At 47.2% G+C, this 22,531-nt stretch overlaps 1 protein-coding gene across 1 annotated transcript in view; it reads left to right on the top strand.

Annotated features, from left to right (window-relative positions):
- LOC147703527 (membrane-spanning 4-domains subfamily A member 4A-like) overlaps nt 1-22,531 on the top strand; it is a 566,730-nt gene that overhangs the window by 375,920 nt on the left and 168,279 nt on the right. Inside the window, exon 4 of the mRNA XM_086931898.1 lies at nt 11,570-11,731. Coding sequence (XP_086788024.1) covers nt 11,570-11,731 — 162 coding nt within the window. The remainder of the gene's footprint in view (nt 1-11,569; nt 11,732-22,531) is intronic.

Genomic DNA, 22,531 nt, shown 5'->3' with positions numbered 1-22,531 from the left:
AAAATGAAAAGGAAACCGTTTTAGAACACAGAATAAATGAATGCACTGTATACCACTTATCTCTACTCTATACCCATCATTTTATATTTAACTATACCATTAGGATTAAGCAAAACGAATAGCTTAGCAAAAGCAGCGATGCAAGCTTCTTGCATGTGAAAACATAGAGCAGCCATATTAATATGAGTGCGCAGAATTGAAAGAATCCGTCCAAAGCAGAGAATACGTCATGTCACGTGAGTATGACAGACGCATGCGCAGTAAAAAAAAACCCGCGTGGCAGCAGCCATTTTAATTGCAAGCGGATTATCGTTAGTAAAATCACATAAGCAAGTTTCTCTTAGATGTGTAAAAGTTGTGTAATGCAATATTAATAAGACAATACATGTTGGTTAGGTACGAGTTATTAGAGAGGGCTGAGTACAAGAAAGTCGCTTAATGAGCGTAACCTTGCTCCATCAACAGCATGAAGCCAAGTGTACGCACCCAGTTCTGTCGATACAGCATGAACAAAACTATAAGCTCCAGAACAAGAATACAAGAAATCAAAAAGCAAGAGTCCAAATTTCCCAGCATCTAGGGCTGATGCATGTAAAGCATCAATCTTAGCAACAAACTTTAGGGAAAAGAAAACAATTCTTCAACCATGTACTGTGAATTATGACCAGTAGTATACATACTAGTGTAAATGAGACGTGAGCCTGCTAGCTTATTCAGTTGGGTATCATCTAACTGCCGTACCAAGGTCTGCAGACATTGGATTGAAAATCTAAGTAACAACACACAAGAAGAGGACACCTGAATAACGCTGTGCCGACCAACACCGGAGCTGCCATGTTGACAGAGCTCGACCAACACACAGCCAAGACCCACCTCGACCGAGGCACAACCGGGCCCCCCAGGCATACTGGAGGGCCCCAACCAACACAAGGGATCACCCCACAAGGAAGAAAAAGGCTGCGGTGGCCACATGCACCAAGCACTAACGCCCCTGACCACAGTGGGCCACACCATCATTGACAGGACCCAGCTGTGCGACGGTCCGCCCAGGGAGGGATGATTTGTAGGGAGCGAGGCACCCCCACTGCGAACAAGAGGGTGCCCCAAACCAGCACGGTCCGTCCGAACCACTAACAACACTTGCGCCACTACACCAAAGATAGGCATTTCTTTTTTTTTTTATCTCAAAATATTTTAATTGAAAATAAATTTGACATATACAAACAGTTTGTCACAATTCTTGACTGCTTAGACCAAAATATAATGTCTGGCTTGTGGTGGAGCACGAGAGAGAAAGAAAAGAGAGAGAGAGAGAAAGGGGGGGGAGTGGTTTCGTTCCAGGTGGGCATCCAGGGCCGCCCACATGTCTCCTCTGGCCGTGTGATTTGCCGGGTGGTGGTTGGCGCTAATGTTGTCGGCCCCTCGTAGAAATGTTACCCAGTTGAACCAACGTTTTAACGTGGCTTTACTCGTGTTTTTCTAGTTACCTAGAATTGTTTTGGCGGCTGCGGTTAGCAAGACGTCAACTAGTTCGTGGTTCTCTTTGGAGTCGAGCTCTGTGATCAGGAAGGCCATGGTTATGCCTGGTAGGCCTCGCTGTATGTGGCAGCCTGTAAGCGTGTCTATGAGTTTGTAAACTTTGCGCCAGAAAACCTTGACCTTGGGGCATTTGTATAGGACGTGAGCAAGGTCCCCCCTTGCTTTGTGGCAGTTCCAGCAGGTGCCGCTCTCGCTGGCTCCTACTGTTTCTAGCTTGGCTGGGGTCCAGTGTAGTCTGTGTAATAGCCAGTATTTTGTTTGGGCTAATTGTGGGGTTATCTTGTTTTTGAATGCTGAGATCCATAGTCTGGCCCTTTCATCTTCGTTTAGTGGTATCTGTAACTCCCCTTCCCAGAATGCTAGTGTTTTGTTGTTTAGTGTTGTGGTGCGGGGGTGATGAGTTTGTAAATGTGAGCAGTTTGGTGGCCTGTCTTGTTTAGGTTTTGTGAGTACTGTATGATGGATGGTTTGTGTTTCGAGAGGTTAGCTTTGGTGATGGATGCCTTGATCCTGAGGAATTCATAGAACTCCTTGTTTGGTAGTTTATGCGTGCGCTTTAGTGCTTCGAATGTGAGCGGGTTGCTGTCTAGCTCTAGTTGGGCCAGCGTCGTGATGCTTCTGCTGTACCACTCCGTGTTCTCTAATGTCCCCCCTTTGTATGTCACCTTGGAGTTGTACCATATTGATTCCCATTTGGACCCTTTGATGCTGACCTCCAGTTCTCTGTCTACTCTGAGTAGTGCTGTCTTTGTGTTCCTGATGATTGCATTCTTTGCTTCTGGGTGTCTGTTGGCCGTCAGCGCCATGATTGGGTCGCCCCCCCAGGATGCATCTTTCCAGGTCGAGCCAGAGCGGCATGTACTCTGGTGTGGGGGAGATCCAGTGTATGCCCTGTTTTGCTAGGCAGGCCATTTGGAAGGCCTTATAGTTCGTAAGGTTTAGCCCACCTTGGTACTTTTTTTAGTCTAAGTTTTGATAGGCTGATTCTGGCCTTCTTGCCACCCCAGAGGAATGAGTTGATTGCTTTATCTATTTTTTTGTGAAAGTCCATAGTTAAGGTTAGTGGTACCATGCTCAGCAGATAGTTTAGCATTGGTGTGATCATCATCTTGATCATCTCGACTCGACCCCACTAGCTGATGAATTTGGGGCTCCAGGCTTCTAGCTTGCTCCTGATCTTCCTAAGCATTGCCTCCTCGTTGTGGTCTAGGGTCGACCTAAGGTCTCTTCCAAAGAGGAGGCCCAGGTACTTCAGGGGTTTCCTCTGCCACGCAAGTCCGGACGTGCCTAGTACTGTCCTTGTTATGTGGCAGTTCATTGGCTTGCATTCGGATTTGTCACGGTTTAATTATATCCTGAGACCTGCGCATAGTCCTCAATGGTTTGCATCAGGGCTTCTATTTATATTTCTGGGTCGTTAGTGGTGATCAGGATGTCATCGGCATATGCTGCCAGCTTGAAAGCTTGCCCTCCGACTCGTACTCCTGTTATTAGCGGATTATTCCTGATCATGTGAAGGAGTGGTTCTAATGCGAGTAGGAATAGTCCCGGTGATAGAGGACACCCCTGCCTCGTCCCCCTCTCCAGGGTGAACATCACCGACGTGGTCGTGTTGACCACCACTCGTGCCCGGGGGTTTTTGTAGAGTGACATGACCATACCCTGGTATTTATCCCCTAGGCCGAATTTGCGCATGCATTGGTCAAGGAAGGGCCACAAGACTCTATCGAAGGCCTTTTCTGCATCAAGCGCAATCATGACTGCCTTCTCCATGCTGTTAGCTGTGCGGTTTGAGGTGGCAGAGTAGTCTGGTGTTGTCTTGTGAGAGTCTGTTTTTTAGGTAGCCTACTTGCGATTTGTGTATGAGGTGAGGTAGATATGTGTTTAGTCTTGCAGCCATTACTTTTGCGTATATTTTACAATCTACGTTTATTCGTTAGATCAGGCGATAGTTTTGCGGGAATTGTGGGTCCTTCCCCTCTTTGGGGATGACAATGATGTTTGCCTCCGCCATCTAATTCGTCATGCTCCCCCTGTCAGCGCACATCTGGAATACTCTGACCATGGTCTCTTTTAGCAGGGGCTGAAACTGTTTATAGAAGGCCGCCGAGAATCCGTCCGGCCCTGGCGCTTTATTTGGCTTCAGCGAGTCTATTGCCATCCCCACCTCGACTCCAGTTATGTCCTGCTCTAGTGAGTCTCTTTCTTCGTTGCTTAGTTTGGGCAGATCGAGTTTGTCTAGCAAGTTTGCGCCGCCATCTGTCGCTAGTTATTTGTCCTCTGTGTACAGTTTTTTGTAGAAACCCCTGAAGGTTTCAAGGATTATCTTGTTGACTGTGTGGGTTCTGTTATTTTTGTCTGTAATCGCTACGACAGAGTGCTGCCTTGTGTATGGCTTTCAGGTATCCTGCTAGTGCTCTGCCTGCTTTGTTTGCTGAGCATAGGTTTATGGATTTGTATTTGTTAATCCAAGTGCTTGCCCTTTCACTTAGTATCCTTTCAATTCGTACTTCTTTTTTGTGAGTGTGGTGAGTGTGTTCCTATCCACCAGGTTCGCGCTATGGTTCCTTTCTAGTTCCTTTATCTGGCCCTCCAGTTCTGTAATTTTTTGTTCCTACTCCTGTTCATTCTGTCTTTGAAGCTCAGGAGCTTCCCTCTTATTGTGGCTTTTAGTGCTTCCCAGAGGGTGATGGTGTCAGTGTCTGCGGTGTCGTTGAACGTTAGATATTCCTTAATCGCCTCTTCTACCTCAGTTATGTTTGTCGGATTCTCTAGTATGTCGCTGTTGAGGCGCCAGCTACGGTTTGGCTTCTCGTTGTGTTTCCCGCTTATGGAGAGGGAGATGTGAGCGTGGTCTGAAATTGTTATGGGCCCTATTTCTGTTGTTTCAGTCAGATGTGTGTGAGTGGAGGACATGAGTATGTAATCAATTCTGCTATATGAGCTGTGTGTGTATGAGTAGAATGTGTATTCTCTGGCGCTGGGGTGTTGTAGTCTCCATGGGTCTGACCGTGCTAGCTTGGCGAATAGGTTTTTGAGTGTTGTCTGCTCTTGCGTTATGTGGCTGGGTCTATGTGGATGTCTGTCCGTGGCATTGTCAATCGCCTGGTTCATGTCTCCCACTGTGATTAGCAGCTCCCCCAGGGGGATGCTGTTGAGCTCACTTTCTACCTCTTCCCAGAATTTTTTGTCTGAGTTCGGGCCATTGATGTTGGCTATGTGTATTCGCCTCAGGCTCCACGTCGCCACGGGACGGAATGGAGATGGACTGTAGCCCCCGCTGTCTGGAAGCGCCGTGATTCATTCTCTAACCAAGAATCCATCCTTTCCCCTAATCTGGTTTCCGAGTAAGAAGGGGTATTGATCAAAGGCCCCCCCCCACCCTCCCTTCCAGTTATCGGTTGCTATCCTGACGCGGCCATCGTATCCTCGCATTTATCAGGGACGTGTTTCTGTGGCTTTCTTTTGACAACTAGACGTGGCCTACATATTTCAAGTGTCATAAGTTCATGTTTGCGACTTATGATCCGTTGTTACAGCAAACCAGAACCCCTGGGGAAGGAAGTGTATCACTGTGTATCTCCTACTGTCACTAGAAGGAAAGGAAACGAGAACCCACCTTCTACTGAATAAGATCCTCTTTACCTACCCCATGTGAAAAATACGTACCCTTCTAAAACCTGAACGCTTTGAAGACCCTTGGATTACAGCTTGTGTGTTCCCCTCCCCGGCTACATCGGTCTGCCCTGACGAAAGTGCCTTACACCGAAACGCGCGTCGGCGCTACCACCAAGGACGGCAACATTATACCATCTAATTTGCCCTCCCACTGTTGCACCCTGGTCCATGCAACCACAAGTCCATCTATCTGTTGCAGGCCTTGTGAAATTCACCTGGTTGAACGGTTTGAATGTGTATAAGTCTGAATGAACCCTTGAAGGTGTGAGTGTTTGTTGAGCCCCCCTAAAGTGCTCCGGAGTATTTGGAACACTGAACTGTATGATGATGTTTCCCTCCTGAATATCCAATCCACGATTGTCTTTTCATAAATATGTGTCTAAAAATCAATAAAAATATATATTTTTCATAAAAAACATTATTTGAATCTCTGGCTCTGATACCTGGTAATGTTGCTCCTTCTTTAACAGAATTGGATCCCTTGGAGGACCATTGGATATTCATTTTGGCAGGGTGTTCATCTCTATCTCTGCTTTGATCCCCTCCCTTCCTGCGTATATCCTGTATTGCCTTGGGGAACCCCCTTTTATTGTGTATGTTGGCTATGTGTATAGTCTCTTCCCCTCTTCTGATCCAAGTGAGTAGCCTTCTGCCCTTTGTGTCTGCTTGGTGGTCGTGTACCCTGAACTTTGCTTTCTTGCTGATGATGGGGATCACTCCCCACTTCTTGTTTACGGCTGGTGAGCATACTACTTCGCTTATCCAGCTTGCCTTGAGTCGGTTCGCGTCCTCTACTGAGACTCTGGTCTCTTGGAGGACATATATGTTGGCCTTGAGTTTATTTAAATATTCTAGTGTCTTCCGACGTTTAACGGGATGGTTAAGGCCCTTGACGTTTAGGGATACTATCTTGATGTCTGCGGCTATTTGCACTGGGGTCTGTGTGGTGAGTGTGGTCATGGCGGTCTGTGTTTTTTGCTTGTGCCTACGCAGGTACTCAAATTAGTCCTTGGTGTCAGATTTGGGCCCAGAGAGGCTACCTCCCGCCACATGTTGTCGGTCCCCCCTCGGGGCAGGTTGGGGATCTGGGATGTGTAGAAGGAAAAAGAGGGAAAAAGAGAAAAAGTGTCTCCACAAGGTTATGATTGTCCATGCCACTTGGCTCCAGGCCCTCTCCCCCCCCCCTCCCTTCCCCCCTCTCCCCTGTCAACGTACTGTGAACGTGCGACAGCAACGGTCCTCCGCCCCCCGAGATCGATACTCCCCTGCCCCCTGCTGTGCTGTACACATCTGGTAAAGGATATTCTTTTCAGACTGCTGGAGCCTGCACGTGGTCCGGTCTTCCCTGAGAGATACATAATACTTTAGGTAATAGTACGAGTTCAGAGTTCAAAGTTTAAAGGTCCGTTGAGGTAGATTCGTCCTTCAGAGTGTTCTGTGGTGTCGCTGTGGTGTGGCTGCAGCCTTTCTGAGTGATACAAAATACTTCAGGTGGTAAGTCTAGGTCACAGGCCTGCCGCGCTTTAGCGGTCATGAGGTAGATACGTGTTTGTAGTGATCAGTGGTGCCTCTGCACTGTGGCGTGGTGAGGTAGACGTTTAGGTATGCTGACGCTGCTGTAGTGTTGGCCTGGCTTGTGTCTTAGTGTCCGCCTGCTGCACCTGTTTCCGAACCGTCTGATGATGCCCTCCTTTTCGCTGTCCCTGGGCTTGTTTCTTCCATTTCCTCCGGTTCGGGTCCATGGAGGTATCTACGTAGGTCGGCTGGGTCGTCAAAAGTGCGCATGCCTCTCCTGTCCGTTATTCACATTTTTGCAGGCCCTGCAAAGCTGCATGTGATGTTAGCTTTCTTTAGCCTTTCCCTGAGTGCTGGGAAGCCTTTTCTAGTTTCCACCATCCCTTTCGAGAAGTCTTGGGTGATTATTATCTTATGGGCATTCCACTTCACTGTTTGGCCTTTTCACGCAAATGCAAAAATGGCATTGGTGTGATTGGCTCGCAAGGGTTTGCAAATGATTGTTGTCGGACCTTTCCTCTGCTGTTGCTTCATCGCCGGTACTCTATATGCCTTGTCAATCAGAAAGGCTCTTTTGAATTTTGAGGCCCGTCAGTTTTGGAATTAGGGTTTCTAGCATTGCTGCGCACGACCCTGCGGCCTCTTCTTCATCCTCTGGCACTCCCAGGATCCTGATGTTCCCCTTCCTGTTTCTGTCTTCCTGTTCCGCAAACATTCTCTGAAGGTCGCTGGATACCTTGGAGACATAGCGTACATCTCTGTCCGTGCTGGCTGTTCTATCTTCTATGTCGCTAATTCTCCTCTCCGCTTCACCTACTCTGCTGGCGATTTTGTTTTGGTCCACTCGTATTGTAGTGAGTTCTAGCTGAACGTTATCCATGGAGTTCTTAGTGGCCTTGGCTAGGTCATTGGCTTCCGTTATCTTTTTGAGGAGCGTTTCCATCGCTGCATCAATGGTGTGGTTGTTTTTCATCTTGATTGGAGATTCCACCATATCCTTCCTTTGCTTTTTATTGTCGTTGGCAGGTTTGTCGTCTCTGCCGGCCATCTTATCGAAACCTCTTCTTGCGAGGTATATGGACAGCCTGTCCTTCTTCTGTTGGTCCGTCTGTTGGTTCTCTTGGTGTGGGCCGCTGTTTGTTGATGTGGTGTCTTTGTCCCTCGTGTTGCCACTGAAGGTGAACCTGCTAGGCCACCTTACTGTCCTGGTTCTTGTTTTGCTGGACGCCTGGACTTCTCTGTGCACTGCTGTTGCTTGCTTCCCTGTGCTCGCTGCTGCTGCGATTGTAGCCGTGTGCAGTGCTACACTGCACCTTCTACGGGGTAGGACCGTTTGTTCCGTTGGCGTGCTGCCCGCCGTGGGCTGGTAACACTACTTGCTGTGTTGGCTCTGACCTTGTCCCTTTCCGCAGACTGACTTACGGTGCCGTTGGGGTTTGGCTTGCAGCTTGTTGTTATGCTGCGTTAGATCGGTGTGCTCCCCTGGCGTTTGAAGCTAGTTCCGTAGTGCCGTCCAGTACGTCCGGCGGTTGAGCTTAAGAAGGATAGTACCGCACTTCCCGGCTGGGTTGCTACCTCTTGGTTGTTCTGAGATGGCCGCCCCCAGCGAGGTATGAGCTCCGGTGTCTGTTGTGTTGCCAGCTCTGGGTGGTGGCATACGTTTGGGGGCTCACCTCCAATGACTGTGGAGTTGCTCTGGGCTTACTGCGCCGTGCCGCCTCCCTTTCCAAGATGGCAGCTGTGTCTGTGTGTCCTGTTCTGTGCCCCCGGCCCTTTCTTGTTTCGCTTTGGTTTTGGGGAGGCCAGGTGCCGCGCGCTTGAGGCTCGATACCATCCAGCGGTCGCCTCACGTGTTCGTATTGCTTGCGTTTTAGTCACCGACTGCCCCTTCCAAGATGGCTGCTGTGTTGCTATCCAGCGCCTTTATGCGCCCTTCCAGCTTGGCCACTTGGGCTGTCCGTTTTCTTTCTTTGGCTCAGGGGTTAGGGGTGGTGCTGCACACGTCTTGGGGCTTACTCTCCCCCCCGGCGCGCCTGCCTTCTGTGCTCGTTGTGCTCGTTGTGCTGCCGCCTGCCCCTCTCAAGATGGCCGCCGTGTTCCGGTATCGGCTTCTGTGACCTTCGTAAGTGCTGCCTGGTTAGCGGTTCCTTTTTTCGGTTAGGTCTTTAATTGCTGGGACTTTAAATGGCTGGGTGGTGGCGCGCATTTACAAGTTTTACCCCCGCCTTCCGGTGTGCTCACCTCTGCTGCTGTCCGTGCTTGTGTGCTGCCAGCGCAAGATGGCTGCCCTGGAGTGGTGAGTTTCGGTTTCGTTTCTTCCGTTATCGGGGAGTTGGTTGCTCGTGGGTAGCTCCAAGCGTTGTTTCACCTTCTTTTGTGGCTCTGAAGTGGCTGCTTCTCCTGAGATTCGCCCCCTTTTGTTTCCGCTCGTTGTTATGAGGGAGGGGTTCTGGCACCGCAGTGTGTGGTGGTTGCTGTAGCCTTCTTCAATGCGCCGCCATCTTAGGTGCGCCTTACCGCTCGGCAGTGCTAGAGATCTTTTAGGTAGTTGCTGTTCCTTCTTGTGTTGCGTTAGGGAAGGCTCGCACCACCTTCAGCACCAGGTGTTCCCACGCTGTTCGATGTGTTTTTTGTGGGGATTAGGGCAGTTCTCGCTGGATGGCTCACCGTTGTTGTCCCGGGGTTGCGGAGCTCTTGGACTTAGGCGACTGCTGCGTTGCCATCCAAGCCACGCCCCAATAAGCATTTATAATGAGAAGAATAAAGGTGTCCGTCATGGAGTAACGAAGCCACTTCCTTGGAGATAGATTGATCTGTGATGCTCCCTCTCCAAGAGGCAAGGAAGGAGTGCTGACTCTTTCCCTAACCCACACTAGTTATTCACAGGTAATTTCCCATCATCCTCCTTGCCCACTAAGCTTACCTTACCACTGTGTTCTCTTTACTCATCTCTCGCAACAGTTCAACCTTGGTTCTCATGCCTTCTCCCATGTGAAGCCGACTTATTTCTCCTTATCGTCTTCAAACCATAACATTGTAATTTCTTCTCTTCTTTACCTAAACGCTAAAACAAAGACCTTATTTGGCCTAAAAGAATGCTTCTCCACCTGCAACGCAAAACGTGAGAAAGAACAGCTTCCACAGTGCACATGAATTTCAGAACATTAAACCTAAAGCGAGTTTTTCAATTATTGCATTTCAGGCCTACAGCTCTAGCTTACATAAGAATGCATCATTTAAAAATTGCGAATTACAAATGACACAACAATTTCCTAAATATGGAAAACATTATTAAACATCTCTAATACATGAGTAGTGTTAAACACAGGTTCTTCATGTTAGCCTTTTCTGCCAATTAGATTTATTTATTAAGTTAGCTATCATATCACATTTTCAGTTATCTAAAATAAGTCACAAAATTATATTAACACTGTTCACTATTCTAGCACTCTTGTTTACGTTCAACATGTGGGTGAGCTCTACACGTGGTTATAATGCACCCCTACATATGCATCAACGCAAATGCGACATTTCCCATTCCATCAGCTGCAAGTTTAATATGAAAATGTGAAAAGCTGAGCTCAGATTTCTCCTCCGTTCCAACTCATTGTCTTCAGTTTCAAAACAGGAGATGTCAACCTCGCAGAGTGGGATTGCCAGAGTAACCAGAGTAGTGCACATTTTCTGTGCATTCAAAGGCAGAAGTCGAATGTCATGCTATGTATTCTGAAAAATGTCTGCGTTCATGTAAGCAGTCGTGGCCAGTCTATTGGGGTGAGGGTCCACAACCCCCCCCTACCTTTTGCCCCTCACAAACAGTGTCTGTCAGGCTGAACAAAAGTCATCCTCACAGACACTTTTCATTTTCAGGTCAGGAAGCGAGGAGCCATACATGTGTAAATGCGCAGGCTCCTGGCTGCCTGAGCTGACCTCCTGAGCTCAGCAAAGATCCCTAAGGCTCCCATGGTCGAATGTCAATCAGTGACACTTCATCACAGAGTGGAGTGGGGTCAGCAGTCTCACTGACTCCTTCCCACTCTGTGATGATGTTGAGACTGCTCCCTTCTCCCCCCTTAGGTCAGCCAGTGGGGGAAGGGAGCAGTCCCAAGCCTCCTGGGACCTCCAAGGCACAGCAAGCAGGTGTGTGTGTGTGTTTTTTTTAATGATGTTTTGTGATTGCATGCGTGTACAGGGTGGTGCGACCGGTGCAGCCGCACTGGGAGTGACCTAGAAGGGGGCAATGACCTCGGGAGGGTTGTGAATAAGCAATAATGTACGATTTAAAAGCACCTGGGCAGAGTTCCCTGTGCAGCAGCAATAAAAATGTCATGATTACTCTTGTGAATAATGTTACAGCTAGAGAGAGATCGGAGTTTTGTCTAGTGGCTCCCGTAATTTAAGCATCGTGAGCGTTGCTATGCCTGATGCACAGATCAGATCTCTGTTTTGAATGGATAGCGGACTGGAATAGTAAAGTCAACCTTAAGCAGTGTTTTAAAACAAATGAAATGTTTTTGAAATAGGGGATATGGAAAAATGTGCGGCACTTTTGCCCAAGTGGTAGTGATGGACTCCGAAGAGTTGTTCATATGAGGGGGCGCCAAAAAAGATTGTTGCACTGGGCGCCACCAGCTCTAAAGCCGGCCCTGTTCAGAAATCTACATTTGTGAATGGGATAGTTCAACATCATTCAAACTTCAGGACCTGCTGTAGAATCTTTGGAGGCTGACTACCAGACTCGGAGTGGGGGGATCCATAGGTGCCAGTGATGGTTTGTGAATATTTCCTCTGGACAAACAAACCAAGCAAGTACATTCTGCCATTTTATTTCCTTCAGGTACGGGGCAGTCTCGCGACCAACATCATCAGTGCCGTAACGTCTATGGCTTCAATGTTAATCTACATTGCATACATTTTTACACAAAGTATCTTTTATGTATTGAGGGCCTCTTGCGAGTATAACGACCGAGAAATGTGTGAGAAAGTTAAGCAAACTCAGGTAAGTGCCACTTTTACCAACTTGTTACCTACCATTAGGTAAATACAATCCGGCAGCTGGAAATGGCTGTATTTGATGCTAGCAGTGCTGTTTTATTTGTTGTTGGGGTCGAAGGGAACACCTGAATTGTTTGACTAACTGCTGTGCTCAAGAGTTAAGTTGATCAACTTTGGCTTGAACAAAACATAGAGCGGGAACGTACTTGCAATCTATTCGTACCTATAGTCTGTCTGGTTGCATAATAAGCTAGGAGCTACACTTTTATCTTTCAGTTGCGAGGCCTCCAGTAGTGTATTTGTAATTTAGGGAGTAAAATGCACATTTTTGTCAGAGGCTGCACGGAAGGCATCTTTTACCACATTGTCACATGCTGGCGGCCTATGCCATACTGCTAGACGTGTGCCGTATTATAAATAAGGCTTCCCTGTTTTCCATTTTTATGTATTTTAACAGATAACTACAGATAGAAAACTCATGCCTGCATTTATTTTTAAAAGTGGATAAATACAGAAAATTGTGCTTCTTTTAAGTGACTCTGTGCTGTCTTTAATGAATTGTAGCCCAACAGGTGAGCGGATGGACAGCATGGGAAATTAAAAAACAGGATGACCTTTCTTTAAATAATGGCGTATGTGAACATACATCTGTCGCATAATACTAATATTTAGTGGAGATATTGTTGCGTAATATTTGGCAGCTTAAATCGCTAAATCACGACAGACATCAATGTATGAGTGCATGTCTATTAGTTAAATAAATATGGAAATGCTTTACCATTTCATTTATACACAAAATAAAAATGGATACATACAGACAAAATGGCCTAAAAATAAATATGGATACATACAGACAGAAATGCTAAAAAAAATAAAATACCATAAAACCGGGAGCCCTAATTATAAAGCCCAAGGTGCTACCAGTGAAGCTTCAGGGTGACCTTACCAAATCCTCAGCTTGGTAAGACAAAGCTGACAACACACAACAGGACCCCTGCAATGAGTTTGACTTTCTACTAGCATTTTTGTATCCGTCAACACTAAGCATTATAGGAAATCTCACCTTTCCCCATCCTAAAAATAGGCCTAAAAGTCTCATGATGCTTAGTGCTACTAGATGAAAACAGTGGACTGACTTACATGACAATGGGCACGCTGACTGGGATAGAAAAGATGTTTGTGACTGTTAATCCGGCCTCAAAAACACTGCATTCCTGAGTGGATAAGGGGGTGCGCTGCTTTGTGATGGAATTTCAAAGCACTGACTAACAGGTTGGCAAAAGACTCACAAATTTCATTTTTCATGATGTGAACTCAATATCCATAATACTGGAGGGGAATGTCCCTGCACAAGTCTCTTGATGTATACTAAAAAAAAACGGTGAACATGTTTGTGTAGGATGCAAACCTGTGTGTGGAGCAAGGGGCTGTATTATTTATTTTTGGTGAGAGATGGATATTTTCTAAAATAATATTTTCAGGGCTCATTAAGTGCAGGATTTATCTGAATTCTTTCACTTGTGACCAGTATTATTAGGATGTAACCTTAATATTGATTAGTATCGCTAGCCCAGCCATCTTGGTTAGGAGATTCTGGGCAGCTGACTTCGAGGGGTGGGGTAGATGAGCCGAACAGCGAGGGGAAGGGGAAACAGAACAAGATTATACGTTCAGTCAAATGTGTTTGAGAGAAACCAAGGGTCCGATTACCTAAGTGATCCCCAAAAATTCCTAACCAAGAAGGTAAGTGGACTAAGGACCAGGATTGAAAGAGATGCACTTTTCCATCAGACAGGCCAATTGTTAGGCCGGAATCAGTACAGATAGCTAGCTGCTGCTGGATTCAGACGAGGGTCAAAGGGGAAGCAATTTTCAAGAGATCCTTACCATCCGAAGTGCAAGAAATGGAAAGACACACAGGGTTGCTATAGAGCATGGGTACTCGCAAACATTTGCCTATGGGCCACAAAGTACGGTCTGTGGTGTGACCGAGGGCCGCACTGATACCAGCAGGTGGCGTTAGGTGGTCTGGGTGGGTCAGGGATTGTGTAAGGAGGTCTAAAAAAATGTTAAATAAACAGGCAAGCATTTATTTGCAGGTCAATACATGCTTTCCTGTTTATTTATTTTTTAATGAATACTAATGTTCAGAAACTAAACAGCAGCTTGTGCTGCTGTTCACCAGGGGGGCCGCATGTAAAGGTCAAGAGGGCCGCAAGCGGCCCCCCGGGCCCTACTTTGAGTATCACTGCTATAGAAAAATGTCAGGAATATGGGGGAAACCGTCAATAACCTCATGTTATCAAAGGGAACTTTAACACAATCATGGATGAAACAAGATGGAGATCTGCAGGCGTAGAGTTGGGAGGTAGGGGCCATTTGGGATTGAAAAAGTTTGCAGAGGCTATGGGTCTCAAGTGTTTATGGTAACTCGGGCATGAGGTCGATTTACTGTTCAACTACTCAAATGCACATGTACCTTTCCAGAGTTGGCTATTGTTTTTTTGCTTTGGATTCTAGAGAGGTGAAAATCCTGGCCTGCAGGAAGTTGGACTGTGAAAGATCAAGAGACGTTCAAGTGTCTGAAAATGGCCAAGTGGCACATTGTCAGTTCAGTCGATAATAAAATAACTTTGGGGCAGCAGTGTTGCAGGGATTTCTGTTCCTACACAGAACTGTGCACGGAGACGTAGGACCTTAGTGAATTAGGGTGTGCCAAAACTCACCTTAGTACCCAACATCCCCTACCAGACTAGCATCAGTGGCTCATTGGTTCCTCTTCCTATAGCAAATACACCAATGATTAGTCAACCCAGAACATGCGACTTAAGATACCTCAGGTAAGGTGGAAAACAGGAACACTCTTTCGTTATACTATCATACTAGCCCAAAACAGGGAATAAATGGAGACACAAGCTAGTTTGAAATATTTATTTCTAACGCTGTGATCTCAGGCGCAGTACCTTAGCTAATACAAGCAGACATATTATGAGAAACAAGATTGTCAGCATAGTTACTATTCTATAGAATACAAAGGGCAAAAGCATGTTATAATGCTGAATGGAAACCGGTTGTACATGTATCTAGATTTCACCCTCCCTTGCTAGTAGGTTATTTTAAAACTAATAGAAGGTCTCATAGGCTTAAATAGGCGGCCCCCATACCTCTGGTATTTAGAAGAAGTGGATCGCATCAGATTCTGCACAAGCTCTCAGCATACAAATAATCTCCAAATGTGTGTGATCATGCCTACGCAGTGTATTATTAAATACACCAATATCAGAGGTGGCCACAGCTGCAAGTGTGTTATGGCTAGAACGTGCGCTGATCAGTTAGAACAACAGCCACAGTGTCCAAGATGACCTTGACGGTCTCAGCTCACACTGTACAGACTAAACTATCGAAGCAGCTTAGAAATGCAGCGAAACAAGTTATTCTTATGTGAAGCAAAATACTCAGTGTTCTCTAAACGCCAACGCAAGTGCGTATCGTGTACAAAGCAGAGCAGGAAAGTAAAAATGGCGTTTAAACTTCTAATAAGCCCATGTCTTCTTAACACTGTGTAAATGTACGGATCTTCCCCATGACAGCAGGGGCCCGGGGGGGGTGCAAAAGTACTATTTTTTTCACACCGCGCTGGGCAACAATCGATGTTGCTGCACTGCGTTACTTGAAACAGGACACCGATATATCGACTAAGATATGGTGCCTTCTGCCACACACAACCTTACACAATAGTGCAAGGGTATATACGTGATGTCTAGCATAGGTTCCGTACCAGAAGGACCACCTTTGAAAACTGCATGCTTAAATTTAGTTTCAATGTTTTCTAAGTTTATAGGTATGCTGTGCATTATAGTGCAAATGCTAAGTTAGAAAATAATTGAGAAAAAAAATTCTTAAACATTACGCCTGCCTTTCGGAGTCATAATGTTTTGGCTCAAAGCCTCTATCTTTTTTAGTAGATAGGGCTTTGCGTCAAATTCCATTCATTGCTGCACAGGACCACCCATGTACCACCCATTGGACACCCCATGATGAAAAATAGAGCAAAGTAACATAGTACTTTATCTCTAATTCCCAGCGCAATGAAGTAAATCTCAATTCAACGTTGCATCAGTTTGCATCACTTTTTGTGCCACTGCACCGACACGAAGCCTTGATAAACGTTGCCTAAATAGTCTGAAGGTAGAGGGTGACTTGTTAAAATTAATATGCAACATCTCCCAATCCAGAAACTAAGAGATACTTTGCAATTACAACAGTGTCATTGAAATCATGTCTCAGATGCGATAAAGGTTTAATAGTATACATAGCATTGCAGAGGAGGGTATCAGTGGCGGCTGGTTATCCCTGAAAGTGGTAAGCATAATACTTGCCCCGGGTTCCTCTCCTAGTTTTCTAAATGTGCCTTGGGTGCCCTCACACACAAAAGCACCCATACACTAACACTCACTGTTTCTCACACACAAACACAACTGCACACACACACACTATCATAATCATTTGAACTCTTAGGGTTACTGGTATTTTAATTGTGCTTTAATTGTGTAGCGGGTGCAGCTGCAGTGGGACCTATGTGCCCCGGTGCAACTGCACCTGCTACACCATTGATAGAGGCACCTCTGACTCACTCCCACTCCCTCTCATAATTTCCTTTTCACTAGCTCATTCTAACTCACACTGCTATACTCACACCCTCGCTTTCCCTTAATCACTCTCACTCACTCATTGATTCTCACTGTTTCATTCTCGTTGACACTTTCAAACACTATGCTCAATCTCATTCTCTCTCTTAGTCTCTCACAAACTCACTTTCACTTGCACATACAGTTTCCTTTTTTGGCAACTCAGAGGCTCTATGGCACAGCAACTCAGAATCAAATCTGGTGCTGGACACTGGAACCTGCAAACCATGATTCTTAACCAGGAACCAAACCGAGCAACAGGGCCAAGTTTCAGAGGCATGAACACTGCTAAATTAAATGAGTGCAAGTGTAATGATGGAATTCACAGTGGCTCCATGGTGTCACAGGTGGCAGAGCTACGCTCTTCAGCCCCTGAAGAGGAATCACCCAAGGAGCAGTAAAGGTGCACTACTACTGCCATCTACCCTGTTGCTGTGCTTAATTTTGGGGAAGGTTGCACAGCTGGTGCCAATGCTTTGCCTATGTTTGGTAGTGGTTGAAACTTGTAGTGCTAAAAAAAAAGAATGAAAAGTTCTCTGGCCCATCCATCCATACACACATGGCACTAGAAAGATCTGTATCTACACCGAACACATTTTACCTTTAAATTGACATCCACAATCCTCTTCTACTAACATACCATGCAACACAACACAACACACAACATATACAACCTATTAGGGCAATATCTAACACTGTGCAAAAGGGGGCTCAGAATAAACGAGCATCACTTTGCTATTCGAATGGCAGAAAGAGCTATACAAGTGCCCATAACACAAAAGAGCCAAAAAAGCTGGCATTGCAAATGTTTTTGCATTGTTTGCTGTCTTCGTTACTATGATAAAAACTATTCAGCATGTTCACCATAATTTTTGTGAAGAACGTTTTCTTAATGCTACTTGTTGGACTTGGCCCTTTTTGCAGGGTCATCCCTGAACTTTTTGCTTTCCTCCTGTATTTTATCTGGCCTGTTTGTGTTGTTTGTATGACTCTGGGCACTTTACCACAGCTGATCAGTGCCTAAGTGCACATGCTCTCCCTTTTGTAAATTGATGTATGGATTAGTGACTCCATGATTGGCTTATTTGGTTTACTTGTTAGATCCAAGTTCAGTGGACTGAGTGTGCCCAAGGTTTGTAAATCAAATGCTGCCAGTGGGCATGCAGCACTGGACGTGACACCCACCTGAGCAGCTTGTAAAGTGTGTCTAAGGCCTGCCATTGTAAAACCTGTTTGCAGTCTGGTACTGCCATGTTGACTGGCAAGTGCACCCACTTGCCAGCCCCTAAACCTTCCCTTTTCTTCATATCGGACACCCCTATGGTAGGCCCAAGGGCAGGTTGCATTGTAAGTATAAGGTAGGACATGCCATGATGTGTGTGGCATGTCCTGATAGTGAATTACAGCCATTTTCGTTTTTTCACTATTGCAAGGCTCCCTGTTCCCCAAAGGCCAGAATGGGCAGTTTGATTAATACATCTTCTAATCCTAACTGACCCAGGGAACATGGTAGAAATTTGAGTTTAGTATGCCTGAACTCAGAATGATAAAATGCATCTTTTAGTGAAGTTGGTTTTAACATTCTTTGTTTGAAGATACCACTTTTAAAAAGTAGGTATTTTCTTGCCTAACTATCCAAGCCTGCCTCTGCTAGGTTGTGCATTCCTTGTCTGGAGTTTGAGTGACAGGGGATGGGGGATTTGAGGAGACAGGGTGAGTCAGCACAAGGCTGAATATGGAGATCTACATGGAGAGTGGTGGGAGGAGTTGCACCTGAGTCTGAATAGGGCTGTGCCTTCCCTCCACAATGCGGCTCCACCTCTTGTGGTGCATCTGATGTCCTTGGCCTACACTGTGAAAGGAAAGGAGTCAGGTAAACAGAGTGCTCCAGGACTGACCAGAACTGGTTTGGACTAGACAAAGGCCTCTCTGCCTTCAGAGAACAAAGGGAATATTGATATAAAAAGGGGGACCCAGACACCAGAATTTTAGATCACTACTGGGAAAAAAAGAAGAAACCTTTGCTGAGGAGAGGAACCAGGGAGCAAATCTGAGGAGACTATCCCTAAGCTTGAAGGATTGGTCTGCAGTGGCTGCCTTACTGCCAAAGAGAGGAGAAAAGAACTCTGTGCTACTTTCAATCAACTTGTAAAGGATATCCAAGGGCTTGAGATAGAGCTTGCCTCCTGCTCAAGTCTCAGGGACAACAGACTTCACCCACAAGCTTTTCCCTGCCTTCCCTTGTTGGGAATTGATGTGCCTGCTGTTGAGTTGGGTCTTCTGAGAGACGGCGTGTCGCTGGGAGCTCGAAGCGCCACTCAAGACGAAGAAGCGTGTTGCTGCCATTGTCGCTGCATCGCCGGAGAAGAGTGTCACAGTCGCAGCAGACGCCATCCCATCACTGCAGAAGCGTGCTGCCGCTGTCACCCTTGCATCACCCGCAGCGCCTCGCATCCCCGGAGAAGAGTGTCGCCTTCGCAGCAGACGCCATTGCTTCACTGGAGAAGAGTGTTGCCATTGCAGCAGCTGCCGTCGCCTTGCATTGGAAGGCGCCCTGTATCCCTGGAGAAGAGTCGCTGTCACAGCAGACACCGTCGCATCACCAGTCAAGCGTGTCGCAGGGCCTGTCGCGGCTCAAGAAGATTCACCAAATCGCCGCACGGCCATCGGGCGTGCACGCATCACCCCTTTGTTGTCGCAACTTCAAGAAGACAGCATTTTTGTTGCATTGCACCGAATCTTCATCGCATCACAGTGTTGCTAGCCGCACCGCCACGGAAGCGCAGTAAGAAACCAACACATCACCTCCCCACGCCGAGAAGAACCGACGCATCATTGTCCCCTATGCACCAGTAAGGAACAGACGCTTCACTGTTCTTGCGTGTAAGGAACGAACACATCACCTTCCCTGCAACACTTTTGTTGTATAGCGTTACGCATCCTAAGGTACATTGAACAATAAGTGTTGCATTTACCATCTTAAGAGAACTAAGTTATTTCTACCATTTTAAGTACAGTATTGTGGATTTTTGCTGTTTGTGGTCTTGTTGAGTCTATAAAAAAATTCCTTATTTTTGATATACAACCTGTGTGGTGTCCATCTGTAGTGTTGTCACTGGATTACTGTATGTGTTCACTAATGCTTTACTCACTGCCTCTGAGATAAGCCTGTCTGCTCCAACCCCTGCTACCAAGGGGGTGAGCAGGGGTTATTTTAGGAATGTACCCCCTTATCCTGACAAGACACAAGGGTCCCTATTTGGTCAAAGGTACCTACCTCTGCCAACTAGAGACCCCCAAATCTAACATTGGTGGTCAGCGGTGAGGATTCGGGACTTGCATTTATGACTCATGTACAGTGGTTGGTGAACACTACTAGTGAGTGCAGACCAAAACGCAACCACGTACTATTTTTCCCTGTTTCCCTTTGGAATTTGGTTGTTGGAACTCTGGTTAGTTGTTGCACCTGTTGTATCTTGTCAAAATGGAAGTCAACTTTTCTCACCTGTACATCTACAAGATAGGGGAGCTAAAAGTATTTTGCAAGGAGAGGGGGCTGCCTGTGAAGAGGAGATCCACAGGGCAGGATCTTGAGGCAGCCCTGTATAGCTATGAGGTGCTACGCTGGGAAGCAACTCTAGCAGATGACTCTGAGGAGGAGTCTGAGGGGGAAGATGCCCAGCCAGGATACCAAGAGGGCAGTGGCCCTGAGGAGGAAACATTTTGAGAAAGATTGGCTTGTGGAGAGAGGAATCAGATTCGTGCTCGTGACCGGAGATTGAGGCAGCTAGACCGGGAGTGCATGCAAATGGATCGAGCCTTAGCTGAAAAGAAAGTGTATAGCTCAGGAAGTGAGCTTGGCTGGGTTGGAGGTGGAGCCCAGTTAAGATGGTGGCAGCAAAATTGAATTTTCTAGTGCTGAGTGAGTAGTACAGATATGGCGCCTGACTTGAAGGAGGGGGTTAACATACACCAGGAGGTTCAAGGACATGAGGGAGCTCCAGTAGTGCGCAGTGTCTCGGAGTTAGATGGGGAAACTGGTGCAGGGGTTCATGGTCCTAGTGGTGGGAGGGACACTCTACTAACTCTAGATGAGCGGTTCAGAGAGAGGGGTTCCCCCAAAGTTGAAGTCCTGCTATGTGAGTCTGAAGACCGCCCAGAACAGTGTGGGTTGAGTGATGGAGACAGTCAAATGCTGTCTTGCCAATTTCAGGAGAGTGGTGTGGAGTACATGTGCGAGGCACTGGATGGTGAGGTGAAGGATAGTTTGGTTAGCCCTTGTAGGGGGCTGTGTGATCCAGTCGTGGGAGAGCATATTGTAAGTCCCTGTTTTCCAGAGCTATGCCAACTCCTGTTGGAGAGTTCGTTCTCTGACCCCAGGGAGCTCACATTGGAGGCAGACCTTTTGGTGGATTCCAGACGGTCTGGCGAGGCATTGGGGAGTGATCCTAAGAGAAGTGGTTCAGGTATCTTCCAACCCAGAGTGGGGGAAGAGGTGCAGAGTAGCCTAGCTAGGTCCCATTGTAGTGGGAAGGGTATAGGGACTCACGTCCAGTCTCAGTGGAGAAGGAGTGATTGTGGGGCTGCGTGTCCCAAGGTGCCCGAAACACAGTCTCAGGGCCTCAATGGTTCTTTAAGGGAACACCAGGTGGGGAGCCTAGGCTGTCCTGATGGGCCGCCCGTTGAGGGGGATCCCCTAGTGTCTGGTGAACTGGGAGTGGCTGCAGCAGGCCTCCATCAGTTCTTGTGTCTAGCAGTGCCACTCCTAATTGGTGGGTGCAGAATTCCAGATTGAGGGGCGAGAAGGGGGAAGGGGTTCCCAGTGGAAGAACCAGTGGGTCAGGGGCCAGCCAGAAGGACTGAGATACCGGTGAATGACCATGGTGACCCCACTTCTGTCCCGGGGGATCTTCACGTGCTGTCAGGTGGACAGGGGTCCGGAGATCTGCGCCAAGCAAACTGTCATATGACACATGAGTGGTGTGTCACTCATCAGGGGGTGCTTATGTGCTCCCAATGAAGTCCTGGTGGGCCGGGCAAGTGGGCAACCACAGGGTGCAGACCCTAGGTTGGAGGGCCAGGTTCTGGTGTTGTCTGACCTGGTGGCAGGGTCAACTGTAAACAGTGTCCTGACCGGTTGATCTTATAGGTGTACCACTCCAGGTGGTGGGGTACAGCACTCTGGAAGGGGGTGCAGAGGGTGGGAGTCCTCGCCTCTGACCCTGGATGAACTGGAGATTTTAGGCCCTAGGTTGAAGGGCCAGGTTTAGGGTGTCCCCCCTCACCTGGAAGCCCGGTTGCAGGATAGAACCACTGAGCTGGTGGGCGAATTATGCGGGACACCTGCTACAGGCACCCTGATAATTCTGGAAGTGGGTACCGCTTCAAGTGGGAGGGTACAGAGCCCCAAGGAGGAGGACCGGGTATGGGAGAGCCCACCCCAGTCTCTTGTCCAGCTGCCAGGTACAGGCCGGGGGCTGGTGGGTCAGTGTCAGGATGTCATACCTGACCTGACGGGAGGGAGAGTGGACAAAGTGTGCCAAGCACCTGGGGCTATTGCCCCCGCTCTCTGATGCCGCAGAGGTTTGAGACGCATAAGTCCTGGGTCTCATCACTGACTACTGTCAGTGGCCACTGTGGTTTGCTGTCTGTATGTTGGGACACACCTGTGAGCAAGCTAAGGTTAAGTGCTGCACAGATGGGGTCCACAATTGAGTAGAAGGGTTCCCCATGGTTTAGCATGGTGGGCCTTGAGAATATGGACAGAGGGATTGAAATGGGTTCAGATTGTCGTAGAACTGGAATATGCCCCTGCTGTTTCGGGCCAGGGTCCATGTTCTATCGCCCAAAGCAGAGAAGCCCATCAGGGTAGTGATTGATCTCCTCTGCGTTTTGGCTGGAAGGGGGTTGTGTCAGACTTGGCCCTTTTTGCAGGGTCATCCCTTTTGCCTTCCTCCTCAATTTTTTCTGACCTGTTTGTGTTGTTTGTATGACTCTGGGCACTTTACCACTGCTGATCAGTCCTAAAGTGCATATGCTCTCCCTTTTGTAAATTGATGTATGGATTAGTGATTCCATGATTAGCTGATTTGTTTTACTTGTCTGACCCTAGTACA

Source organism: Lissotriton vulgaris, chromosome 7 (genome assembly GCF_964263255.1).
Source record: "Lissotriton vulgaris chromosome 7, aLisVul1.2, whole genome shotgun sequence".
Classification (NCBI taxonomy): domain Eukaryota; kingdom Metazoa; phylum Chordata; class Amphibia; order Caudata; family Salamandridae; genus Lissotriton; species Lissotriton vulgaris.
This window is presented reverse-complemented; position numbering and strand designations above follow the sequence as displayed.